This window comes from Cuculus canorus, chromosome W (assembly GCF_017976375.1).
Source record: "Cuculus canorus isolate bCucCan1 chromosome W, bCucCan1.pri, whole genome shotgun sequence".
Classification (NCBI taxonomy): domain Eukaryota; kingdom Metazoa; phylum Chordata; class Aves; order Cuculiformes; family Cuculidae; genus Cuculus; species Cuculus canorus.
In genome coordinates, this window is record NC_071440.1 from 1,508,042 (window position 1) to 1,521,266 (window position 13,225).

The following is a 13,225-nucleotide window of genomic DNA, read 5'->3' on the forward strand; positions in this document are numbered from 1 at the left end:
CAAAGAATCTGAAACAGAATATGTGTGGCATGTGTCTATAACTGGGGGTGACCAAATTCAATTGAGCGAAAAGGAGGCCGAGGGTTATTGGGGCCACGGAGTTTTCTTAACAACAGGCGATCGCTGGACCCCATAGTCCTTAACTCAGCGCGCTGCTTACTGGGCTGGAGGGTTAAACCCTCTGGATAGGGGAGACCCCTTGGCAATAACAGGCACAGCTGACCAATTACTAGAAAGCATACACAAAGCTGCTTGCCTACAAATGATATGAGAGAAAATTAATTTCTGGATGTGGATCACCAATGATGTTGCCCGTTAACCCTGGAATTATGACTCCCTTGAGAAGGGGACTCCCTGAGTCACTTAAAGCCACGGGGATAAGTCTCCAGAGAACCATAGCATCAATGGGTCCTGTGGAGAGGTTGGAGGGGTTTATGCGCAGAGGTGATAATAGCAGAAATGCAGGCAGTACCGTTACAGACTTATGCAAATTCCTCCGACTTTTCAATGCCAGCCCCGCTCGGTAACAGACCTCATGCTAGACCTAAAGTCTGGGCATGGGGGGAGGTAGCACAAGAATTAATTGATTACAGTAGGAAATATTGTCTTGTGAAGCCTTTGGGAGAAAGATTAAGGGGCATCCAACATGTAGGAGTTAAAAATGCACTCCCCCATCCCAGCAAAACTGCAGATGTTGCCAAAGAACAGTCGCAACCTCAATACGTTTCTGTCTGACTTGATTGGTGGCGTTTAGGGCTTAAAAAGGGAATTCCTAAGGATTTAATGGATGGTTTGCCTTTAGATAAATTGAGCAAACTGGTAACCCAGTGGCGTGTGCTAAAACCACATTCCTTTTCTTCTGTGAAAGAAAGTGCTCCCGTCGTGGCTTCAGCCCCCCTTTCGTTGACGGTGCAGACAAGACATCAAAGCAAACTTTTTCCCCAGAGCAGGGAAACTAAAATCTCCATTTCCTAGTGGTGGGTGGGGAAATGGAGAATGGACTTATATTCGGCAGCTCACTAAAACAGAAAAAGGAGATGTGTTAATCACAGCTATTGTGGGACCAGTGACCTTTTTAATTGATACAGGTGCACAGATTTCTGCCCTGACTGAGGAGGATGCTAAGAGGTGTGGAGTTTCTCCCTTAAGGCAAAATCTATCCATGCTAAATGCTTTGGGATCAACAGAGATCATGAATGTCGCTCCAGTAAAATTAACCCTGCCGGGGGAAGAGACCCCAATTACTATCGTAATGGTGATTGGTAATATTCCTTTTAACTTGTTAGGGATAGATGTCCTTAAGGGAAAACAGTGGGAGGATACAGAAGGATTACTCTGGTCTTTCAGGATACCCCAAATGCACATCAGATTGCTGCAAGAAGCTCCACCACTACCGTTTAGCAAGATCACTAATGTCAAGCAGTATCCCCTTCCTTTGGGAGCTAAGGAGGGTATAAAACCTGTTATGCAGGAGATGAAAGAACAGGGAGTTGTGATAAATACTCATTCTCCTTTCAACTCCCCTGTATGGCCAGTGAAAAAGCCTAATGGAAAGTGGCGGCTTATAGTTGATTTTCAAAAGCTAAATGCTAATACTGACCCTTTGACTGCCACAGTCCCAAATTTAGCAGAACTGATAACATCTATTCAAGAAAAGGCTCATCCAATGGATGTCAAAGACATATTTTTCATCATCTTATTTCTCAGGACAACCAGTTCTGGTGGAACTCCCTAATGTGGGAAGTGTAAATATGCATGGATAGCCACCAGTGCCCTGGGAAAGGAACATAGGATTAATACCCACTGGATTGTTCCATCATTTTAATTCCTTTTTGCCTGAAAAGGGCAAGTTTTTTATATTTTGTTTTTGCAGGAGAACTCTATGGGACATTAAGAATTTCTATAGAAGAAACATGAATAAAAATTGAAGACTTAAATCTGAAAATGACATCCAAAATTCACTCCAGCATTTTGGAAGAAATATGTTCTACTGAGGATTGGAAATGTATTAGACAAGATACTTTTCCTACAAAATTTTGATTAGGTTGTTCATACTTTTCTGCATTAGACCTCCTAAAAACTCAGGTGTTGTCTTTCCCTAATCAGTATCACTCTGTCTGTAATATTGTACATTCTTAATTGGCGAATGATAAAGCAAATGGGACTTTTGTCATCTGCATTCAATACACGCAAGCCCTTGAGTCCAGCATAGACATCCCAAAAACTATCGATATTGAGCGGATTGCGTGGCAAAAAGTAATGTGAAAATCTTCCCTCCCTTTTTTTTCCCCTCCCTTCTCTTCTCTCTCTCTCTCTCTCTCTCTCTCTCTCTCTCTGAGTGCTACCGCCATGTGGTCCCAAAGACAACTTATCACGAAGACAATTGATCCTGAAGACAAATGTTGAGCCACTGGGTGGTGTAAGGGTCGGTCAAAGGATCGATTTCTGTCTCAACATTTCCCATCAGGTGCTAAGCCTTAGAAACCACAGATGCAGGCCTTACAATAATGGCCAAAGCTGGTATGCTTTGTACCTGCCAAAGCTGGTACAGAACGAATGCTTTGTACCTCTCTCCAAGTCTCCCTGCTACCCATACCTACCTACTATTGTGAAAGATTCATAAAGCAAGACAGGAAAATTAATGATGGGACTTACCACAGACCCATACCCAACAGAGCATACGCAGGGACAAGTTCATCCAAAGTTCAAGGTGATGATGACTACTAGCCGAACACCACCGCCAGGAGGAATGCATGCGCAAGGTGAGGAGACTTGCCTCCAAAGACAACTACACCTCAGACACTCCCCTCTTGGCATGTGTGGCCTTCCAGGTGGAGTTTGGCATATTTCCACAGGATTGAGGTGGAACAAAGGTGGGTCGCAAGGACAAACCAGATGTATTGACTAGCATAAAAGACAGCTCTGAAACACCTGAATTTTGAAGATCTTCCCCACTGTGAAATCACATCGATTGAAGACAGAGGCAGAAGAACGCCTTCTGGACCGGGACCCACAGAAACACCGGACGTCTGTAGACCCATGGTGGTAGCTATAAAAGCCTTTTTCCTTCCCTTTTCTCCTCATCCTTTTCCTTATTCTCTCTCTCTTTCTATCGCAAGCCGCTTTAAGGGCACAATTAATTAAGTTCCTGTTTGGATTGAAATTTAACTCCCTTGACTTGTTCATTTATTGCTTTGCTTTCTTTTTGCACTCTGAGATCATAGCTGGAACGAACCATCACGCATTCTCTTATGCATGGACCGCGACAGAGGTAAAGATGGCTCACAGAATCACAGAATAGTTGGGATTGAAAGGGACCTCTGGAGATCATCAGGTCCAACCCCCCCCCGCTAAAGCAGGTTCACCTAGAGCAGGTTGCACAGGAACGTGTCCAGGCGGGCTTTGAATATCTCCAGAGAAGGAGATTCCACACCCTCTCTGGGCAGCCTGCTCCAGTGCTCCGTCACCTTCACAATAAAGAGGTTTTTCCTCATGTTCAGGTGGAACTTCCTGTGCTCCAGTTTATGCCCGTTGCCCCTTGTCCTGTCACTGGGCACCGTTGAGGAGAGTCTGGCCCCATCCTCTTGATGCCCGCCCTTTAGATATTTACAAGCATTGATAAGATCCCCTCTCAGTCTTCTCTTCTCCAGGCTAAACAGATCTAGATCTCTCAGCCTCTCCTCATAAGAGAGATGCTCCAGTCCCCTCATCATCTTCGTGGCCTCTGCTGGACTCTCTCCGGTATTTCCTTGTCTTTCTTGAGCTGGGGAGCCCAGAACTGGACACAGGACTCCAGATGAGGCCTCACCAGGGCAGAGTAGAGGGGGAGAAGAACCTCCCTCAGTCTGCTGGTCACACTCTTCTTAATGCACCCCAGGATACCATTGGCCTTCTTGGTCACAAGGGCACATTGATGGCTCATGGTTAGCTTGTTGTCCCCCGGACTCCCAGGTCCTTCTCCATAGAGCTGCTTTCCAGCAGGTCAACCCCTCACCTGTACCGGTGCACGAGGTTGTTCCTCCCTAGGTGCAGAACCCTACACTTGCCTTTGCTGAACTTCATTAGGTTCTTCTCCACCCAACTCTCCAGCCTGTCCAGGTCTCACTGAATGGCAGCATAGCCTTCTGGTGTATCAGCCACTCCTCCCAGTTTTGTGTCATCAGCGAACTTGCTGCAGGTGTACTCTGTCCCCTCATCCAGGTCATTGATGGATATGTTGAACAAGACTGGCACTAGTACTGACCCCTGGGGAGCACCACTGGCTGCAGGCTTCCAATGGGACTCTGCACCGCTGATCACAACCCTCTGAGCTCTGCCATCCAGCCGGTTTTCAACCCACCTCACCGTCCTCTCATGTTGATCACTCCCAATAACCTTTTCTTCCAGATGCTTGTTTAGATTTTTGCTTGTCTTGGGGGAAAGAAAAATGCAACCACTGAGCTAAGTTATGAAAAAAATAGCTAATGGTCACAGTTGGGAACTACTTTCCATAAGCATTTCTTCTTCTTGTTTCGTAGGCAAGATGAAGCAGAGATGTTTTCCACTTTACACAGTGATAATGTGTTTGCCAAGTAATAAAGCAGTCTCTGAAAGAATCTTAGCCGGTAGGTCTGCAAGTTAATTTAAATGACTGTTAAAGATAGAGGATGCGATTCTGATTGCCAGCTTAAAGTTATGTAGGAGGAGATTACCCACATAGGTCTTGCTCACTGAAGACTCCCCAGCTCTCAAAACAAGCTCTTCCATTTTTCTTTCTCTACAAATAACCTCATCTGCTGGTCTCTTCTTCTGGGACTGTAAAACAGCTCTTGAGGTTTGGTTGGGTTTTTGGTGATTTTTTTTTTAATGGGAGTATAAAGATTATTTTTGTAAACTTTTTGTAAATTTTTGCCTCAAGATCTGTCTGGGGCATCTGGGCAGTACTAATAGAGTAGCAGGACTACAAGGAAGCCTCTGGATTGTGTCTGTGAATCAGACTAGTTTTAAATCTCTCATTCCAGTGGGGACAATCTGGGATTCCTTCTTGAGCTATAAAATTACTAAGTCTAGTTAAATGCAGTACAGACCATGATGAAACGTGACTTTGGAGCTTTCAAGCTACCTAAATCACAGAATCACAGAATAGTTGGGATTGAAAGGGACCTCTGGAGATCATCAGGTCCAACCCCCCCGCTAAAGCAGGTTCACCTAGAGCAAAAAGGTACATGGCAGAAAGCTATTCAAAGGCACTGGGTTTTAAGCTTTATGGTATTTCTGTGATCCAGTTCTGATGTTTTATATTTTCTATACAGGATAAACAATACCCAGTGTTTGATCTACAGTTGCATTTCAATCAAAGTTTTCAATTGCAAGTGTGAACTTAAAGTGATTATTTTGTTAATCATTATAATTCTTGACAGCAAAAAAATATTTTAGCACGTGCAATGTAGTTTTGGATTTTTTTAGTAAATTTTGTTAAAGTACTATTATTGTATGTTTATAAGAATAGCCTGCTATTTTTTGATCTGGTGATATGTTTGTTTTGATGTCGTGTTATTGGCATTTTTGAATAGGCAGCTAAAAAGTTTACTGAGAAGGAATTATTACAAATATTTTTTCAGCTAAAGTTCACTTTATAATAGCTTGCTGTATTGTTGACTGAATCACAAATGGATGCAGCTCCCCTTGAATGAGAGGTTTTCACTACTGAGTGAAAAGAATACAATGGTCTAAAACTTGAGATTGAATTACTATTTATAGTTAATTTAAAATTCAAAATTCATATTATTATTTTTTTTTATTTCTTTGAACCACAACACTGTAAAATGTCAGCATAAATTTGCGTGTGTGTGTCCCCCCCCCCCGGTTCTACTTTAGCTCAAACCACAACACCCTCTCCTAGTATTTTACATGTCTGCTTGTTCTGATTTTCTGATTAGGTTTTGTTTGTTTTGGTCAGTATCTTTTAAAGTATATGAGGTCCGACACAAACCCCCCGAAACTAACCCTGTAGCTTGGGAACCAAGAGTGGAGGGGAGAGACATAGATGGGTATAGAACAAGTCTGAACTCGATGGCTTCACTCAGTAGGAGTGGATGTGTGTTCAAATATAGACATTTTCTTACCCTAAGTCGGTAACAGCATCAAATAATTATTGTTAGATAATAACAAACAAGCTCTTTATTTTAACAGTTGAAATACTAGAGTTCTTGGGGTCTTTTGGAACGGATAAATACTTCCAGCAAAGGTTTGTAACTTTGAGTAAAAGAGGAACATGCATATTTGGACTGAGGGCTTGCAATTTTTAGCTGAAGAGACTTTTTCTGTTCCTTCGGATCTATTAGTGTCATTATCTTTGAGTCCCCATGCAGGTGGGGGACTCAGTTCGGAAACTGTCAGTGTGCGCTGGCCCACAGCACTTTGTCTGTGAAGCAGTTTTTAGCCTTTAGCAACATCCCTGTGCTTGAGCACCCACCCCATTCACCAGATCTGGTTCACTGTGATTTCTGCCTCTTCCCAAAGATCAAGTCGGTGCTCAAAGGAACCCATTTTTTCTCGGCAGAAGATGTGACAGCAAAACCGACAAAGATTGCTTCGAACATTGGCAGCATCGTATGCGGCCATGTGTCAACTCAGAAGGGAACTATTTTGAAGGTGATCGTAGTTGATTTTCTCAATTTGTTAAAACGAGTTGCAGGCACAGTCTCTTTTATTTGTGTTGGACCTCGTGCACATTGATTCCTTCACTCATATGCCTAGTGAATTATCTTTTAGAGAAACAAATTCAATTTATTTTCAATCATTCAAGTTGTCTTTTATTGCTGTTATCTTCTATATGCTTACATACCAACCGTTTAGTAGTTTGTTCCCACATTTTACATCTAGGAAAGCAATGCTGGTGGTTACTTAATATTATTCTTTCCACTTGCCTACCCACCTTTAAAACATTGGTGACGTTTACCTTCAAGTTGCTTCGAATTTCCCCTCCCTACCACAGATTCCTATAGATTTTGATAACTTCTGAAGCAGCAGTTCAAAACTGTGTCAGCAAGTTTCTGGAACACTTTACAGCAAGCGTCCTCAGACTTTCCAGTTTAAATATTCCTTTCCCATTTGAGCCTCTGTTCCTCTCTCCGTTGTACAAGGCATGTATCTGTTCACAACTGACCTTTCCTGTAAAGCAATGGTGGTTACTACAGCCCTCTGTTATTTGATCTCTTTCCTGCTCTGTAATGGACTTCTGCTTTCCTTTGTTGCTATCTTCTCCTACTCAATGAATCTTCTCTCTTTGCCTTCTATTTCTCTCTAGTTGTGAATCAATTTCTTCCTTAACCTTTCCAGTTTAGCACTAGTCACTTCTATACATACCCTCAGTTGTGTAGCTATGCTTCCACTTTTTGCTTTATTCGTTTTGGATCCTCAGCTACTTACAACCTGATGCAATCGTACTTGTTTCATATCATGCTTCCTCTCCTCCATCTGTAATTGTCTCATGCAGCAGATCAAAAATTCAATTGCACCCAATCTTAACTGAATAAGCAAACCTGCAGAAAACTCTAACTGGCTTTACCTAGTAGCACAATAGTTTCTCACCATCCAAAATATGTCATTGTTTCTTCATTATACACATGAACACCTAAATGATTTTGAAGTCTGTGCATTTACCCAGTTCATCCCAGAGCTGCCTATACTTGTCAGTCATCGAAGTTCCTTGTTGTCTCCAAAGCGACAGATGAGGGTCAGCCATGAACTGTTCTGTTATCAATGTCAACATGCGAGCTCCATTTGAATCTCTCATCTTTAGCATCTCTCGCACCTAGGAAATGAGTCTTTTAATACAAACTTGAAAAAAACAAACCAAAGTACAGACAATATGCTGCAGTGTTGAACATTCCATCTCTGTTAAACAAGAAATATAATTTATATATCTGATGTGAAGTTTTTAAGTAAAAAAAAATAGTCTGCATTCCAAATTTTAACAATAATTTTTAGTTTCAGTATCCCATTGCAATTCTGCAAACACACTTCTTCCACCAGTAATCCACAGATGTATTATGCAAGCTGCTGCAAAACCATAATTTCTACAGGTTTCTCCAAGATTTTGAAGGTAGGAAGGAAGAAAACAGCAAAGATGCAGACAGTTGAAATGTTACTTCATATCCTTAAACTGATCAAGCCACATCAGATTATGTTCCACTGCATTATTAACTTGCCATCATGTTCTCAAGGCTTTGTCTTGTTTCAGAACAACTGGGCTTTGAGGCTGGGGGAGTGGAGGAAGAGAAGAGGGAAGGTTTAGAGTATTCAACATACCTTTGCAAAAAGCAAATTCAACTGCTTCCCTGACCCGTGGTATCCACCCTGGGAGAGGAAGAGTTTAACCTGTTCTTGGACCTGTTCCTCATCCAAATGCCAGCAGTTTTCATCATCTATGCTAGCACCTGCTGTTGGGTCAGGAGCACCTGCAAACAGCAAGAAAAGAATCATAGAATCATAGAATCACTGGGTTGGAAGGGACCCACTGGATCATCGAGTCCAACCATTCCTAACACTCCCTAAACCATGCCCCTCAGCACCTCATCCACCTGTCCCTTAAACACCTCCAGGAAAGGTGACTCAACCACCTCCCTGGGCAGCCTCTGCCAGTGCCCAATGACCCTTTCCGTGAAAAATTTTTTCCTGATGTCCAGCCTGAACCTCCTCTGGCGGAGTTTGAGGCCATTCCCCCTTGTCCTGTCCCCTGTCACTTGGGAGAAGAGGCCAGCTCCCTCCTCTCCACAACCTCCTTTCAGGTAGTTGTAGAGAGTAATAAGGTCTCCTCTCAGCCTCCTCTTCTCCAGGCTAAACAACCCCAGCTCTCTCAGCCGCTCCTCATAAGACTTGTTCTCCAGCCCCCTCACCAGCTTCGTTGCTCTTCTCTGGACACGCTCCAGAGCCTCAACATCCTTCTTGTGGTGAGGGGCCCAGAAAAGAACACAGTACTCAAGGTGCGGTCTCACCAGTGCTGAGTACAGAGGGAGAATAACCTCCCTGGACCTGCTGGTCACACCATTTCTGATCCAAGCCAAGATGCCATTGGCCTTCTTGGCCACCTGGGCACACTGCTGGCTCATGTTCAGTTGGCTGTCAACCAGCACCCCCAGGTCCTTCTCCTCCAGGCAGCTTCCTAGCCAGAGTTCTCCTAGTCTGTAGCACTGCATAGGGTTGTTGTGCCCCAAGTGCAGGACCCGGCATTTGGCCTTGTTAAACCTCATCCCATTGGTCTCGGCCCAGCAGTCCAGCCTGTTCAGATCCCTCTGCAGAGCCTCCCTACCCTCCAGCAGATCCACGCTTCCACCCAGCTTAGTGTTATCCGCAAACTTGCTAAGGGTGCACTCAATGCCTACATCCAGGTCATTGATAAAGACATTGAACAGAGCTGGACCCAGTACCGAGCCCTGAGGAACCCCACTTGCAACTGGCCTCCAGCTGGAGTTAACTCCATTGACCACCACTCTCTGGGCCCGGCCATCCAACCAGTTTTCAACCCAGGAGAGTGTGCGCCCATCCAGGCTGGAGGCAGACAGTTTCTGAAGCAGAATGCTGTGAGAAACTGTGTCAAAGGCTTTACTGAAGTCCAAGAAGACTCCATCCACAGCCTTTCCCCCATCCAGTAGTCGAGTCACTTTGTCATAGAAGGCGATCAGGTTAGTTTGGCAAGACCTGCCTTTCATGAACCCATGTTGACTGGGCCTGATCACCCGGTTCTCTTGCGTGTGCTTCATGATAGCACTCAAGATCACCTGTTCCATGACTTTCCCCGGCACTGAGGTCAGACTGACAGGCCTGTAGCACCCTGGATCCTCCCTGCAGCCCTTCTTGTAGATGGGCACAACATTAGCCAGCCTCCAGTCCAGTGGAACTTCCCCAGTCAGGCAGGACCGCTGGAAGATGATGGAAAGGGGTTTGGAAAGGACATCCGCCAGCTCCTTCAATACTCTTGGGTGGATCCCCTCCGGCCCCATAGACTTGTGGGTGTCTGGCTGGGCAAGCAAGTCTCTAACCACCTCCTCCTGGATCATGGGAGCCTCATTCTGCTCCTCTAACTCCTGGTTTGTCCACAGGGGGAACAACTTCCCTTACTATTAAAGACTGAGGCAAAGAAGGCATTAAGTACCTCAGCCTTGTCTTCATCCCTTGTCACTGTTGTTCCTTCTGCATCCAATAGGGACTGAATATTCTCCCTAGTCCTCTTTTTCTTGTTAATGTATTTGTAGAAAGATTTTTTATTATCTTTCACAGACTTAGCCAGTTTGATTTCCAGTTGGGCCTTAGCCCTCCTGATTTTTTCCCTGCACAATCTCGCTTCCTCCCTGTACTCCACCCAAGATGCCTGTCCCTTCTTCCAAAGCTCATAGACATTCCTCTTCTTTTTGATGCATCTCAAGATCTCCCTACTCAACCAAGCTGGTTTTTTCCCCCGCCGGCTCCTTTTCCGGAACATGGGGATGGCTTCCTCCTGAGCTGCTAGGATTTTGGTTTTTTTAAGAGTGCCCAGCCCTCGTGGGCTCCCTTGCCCTGAAGGACTGTCTCCCATGGGACTTTGCCAACCAGCCTTCTGAACAGTCCAAAGTCTGCCCTGTGGAAGTTTAATGTGACTGTTTTGCTAATCCCCTTCTTTATCCCACCTAGAACTGAAAACCCTATCATCTCATGATCGCTTTGTCCCAGGCGTCCTCCAACCGTCACATCCCCCACAAGGCCTTCTCTATTCACAAACAGCAGGTCGAGGAGGGCACCCTCCCTTGTCGGCTCACTCACCAGTTGCGTGAGGAAGTTGTCTTCCACACACTCCAGGAACCTCCTAGACTGCTTCCTTTCTGCCTGTATTGTACTTCCAGCAGATATCAGGAAGATTGAAGTCTCCCACGAGGACAAGAGGTAGCGATCTAGAGACCATCCCCAGCTGTTTATAGAAGAGCTCATCAGCTGCTTCTTCTTGGCTGGGTGGTCTGTAGCAGACTCCCATCACAATATCTGCCTTCTTGTGGGCTCCTCTGATTTTAACCCACAGGCACTCAGTCCCTTCCTCACCGTAATTGAGCTCAAGGGTATCGAAGCACTCTTTAACATAGAGGGCTACCCCACCTCCTCTCCTACCCTTCCTGTCCCGCCTGAAGAGTTTATACCCCCTATGGCTGCACTCCAGTTATGTGAGTCATCCCACCACGTTTCTGTGATGGCAACAACATTGTAGTCACCTTGCCCTACAACAGCTTCCAGCTCCTCCTTCTTATTGCCCACGCTGCGTGCATTGGTGTAAATGCACTTCAGCTGGAAGTGCAGTTCCTTCAAAGCAGGAACACTGTGAACAATTGTTTGTAACACTGAACATCCAAATAAAAATGGAAAACAGGGTAACAGTCTTTTATACTTATAGGCATAATAGGTTACATGTAAAACATAATCAACTCTCAAGTTCTAAACAGCAGCATTTAAACAAATTAAACACTTAAGTCATTTTTAACTGAACTGGTGCCATATATGGAGAACTTAACCTTGAAAAGTAAATAGAAGCAAAACAAGGGGCCTTGACTAAAACGGGCTAAGAATAGCCTATATTGCAAACTATTCGGGAGTGGATTAACAGCAAATTTTGGTTAAAATAGCAACAGAATGTAGCATCTTCAAGGTAAACTGCTTCCCTGATTCTTATTTCTGAAGTATCATACGAGTTGTCGAGTAAGTTAAATTGTAACAAACCTACTAGGGCTTCAGAGCTGTAATTTTGTGAATTGTTTAGTCACATATTGAAACCTTTTTAAAGGTCACTTACTAAAACAATTTATTTCTTTAATACAAAAACAGAAAAAGGAGGGGAAAATAGTTCATAATTACAAGGCATCATTGCACTGTGGTTAATAAAGTGCTTTTACATTTTAGGCTGCAAGGACAGCTGATCTTTTTGTTTAAACCCTCTGTAACTTAAGAAGGGTGGGTTAGGTAATTTGACTGTATTAGTGCTGTCATTGTTTAGACTGGGATCCGTGTTTATAAATGTTGCTGCTTGTAACATGAATTCTCAAAAAATCTCAGTGGAGTGGGAGGGAGGAGCCAGGAGCTGTGTTTGTCTGAATGCTAGTAGGAACTTAAATCAGGTTTACTGTTAACTCTAAATATTTTTGGAGACACTCATCTGTCCAGGAAAATGTTAACCTTTTGAATGCTTGAATTATATTATCACTTTTAATTTGTCAGCATATAATTTGAGTAGCTGGTTGGGCACTTTTTTTAAAAAAAATTGATTTAATAGAAAATCTTTCATTGGGTCTTTTTCTTTTGGAATTGATAGGAGTTCATGTTAGTGTTAGGCTTTTCCTCAGCTTGTAGATGACAGAGTTTTATGTATGCCTCATAGGAAAGTGATGTTAAAAAAAACCAATCTCCCATACAATTTCTTCGAGACCACCAATCCAACTCTCATTTACCAGGAATTAATCTGAAATAGAGTTGGCTAAGTTTTAACAAAGCCTCTTTTTATGAGATAGGGCACTCATGGCAGCATGCAGTGACTACTTAAAAACTAAAGGAAAAGGCAGAGGGAGGTGCTCTCATGATTCAAGGGGCAATTCCCCTCCCCTTCTCTGTGTAAGTGTTGAGTGGAGCCAAGAGTAAGAACACCACATACACCTGGGCTTCTTTGTCCATGTTGTCATGTGTGTGTCCCCCACCTTCCTTTTTGTGCACTTTACAGTGTACTGCCTCTTCAGCTTCAACTCTACTTTAACTAGTAAACATACTGTTGCAAAATCGAGGTTAGTGTGTGTGTGTATGACCTTCTTCAGGGTAGAGTATCAGAGTACTGCAGTTGAATGTAATCCAGTGATGCTGACTGCACAACCTGCTCTGAAATGTACATCATAAACAAATGGGGGGGAAAAAAAAAGAGAGCTCTTTCCTCTTTGTTTCCTGTAGCTTGAAGAGCTTTTTAAAAACAATTGGAGCTACAACATTTTGGACTAGAGCTATGTATATATTTCCTTTTTTCCACTTAATTTTCATGCAATATTGCTTCCTACAACACACTTTTCTTATATTTCAGGAATACTAAATCAGTTTTGGAATTTGAGGGAGTATGGTTTTATATTATTTCCATTATAAATAGGTAACGTATAATACCTTACTTATAGTATCTATTCCAGATTTTATATGCACAGTCTTTTGAAGTTTAATACTGATACAGCATATGACATTTGTTTGTATTGCT

General features: G+C 43.4%; 1 protein-coding gene across 1 annotated transcript in view; it reads right to left on the bottom strand.

Moving 5' to 3' along the window:
* The window catches only part of LOC104058132 (zinc finger SWIM domain-containing protein 6), a 137,297-nt gene that overhangs the window by 42,783 nt on the left and 81,289 nt on the right, over positions 1–13,225 (bottom strand). Inside the window, exons 3-4 of the mRNA XM_054053250.1 lie at positions 8,293–8,441; positions 7,645–7,795 (exon numbers count right to left, since the gene is read on the bottom strand). Coding sequence (XP_053909225.1) covers positions 7,645–7,795; positions 8,293–8,441 — 300 coding nt within the window. The remainder of the gene's footprint in view (positions 1–7,644; positions 7,796–8,292; positions 8,442–13,225) is intronic.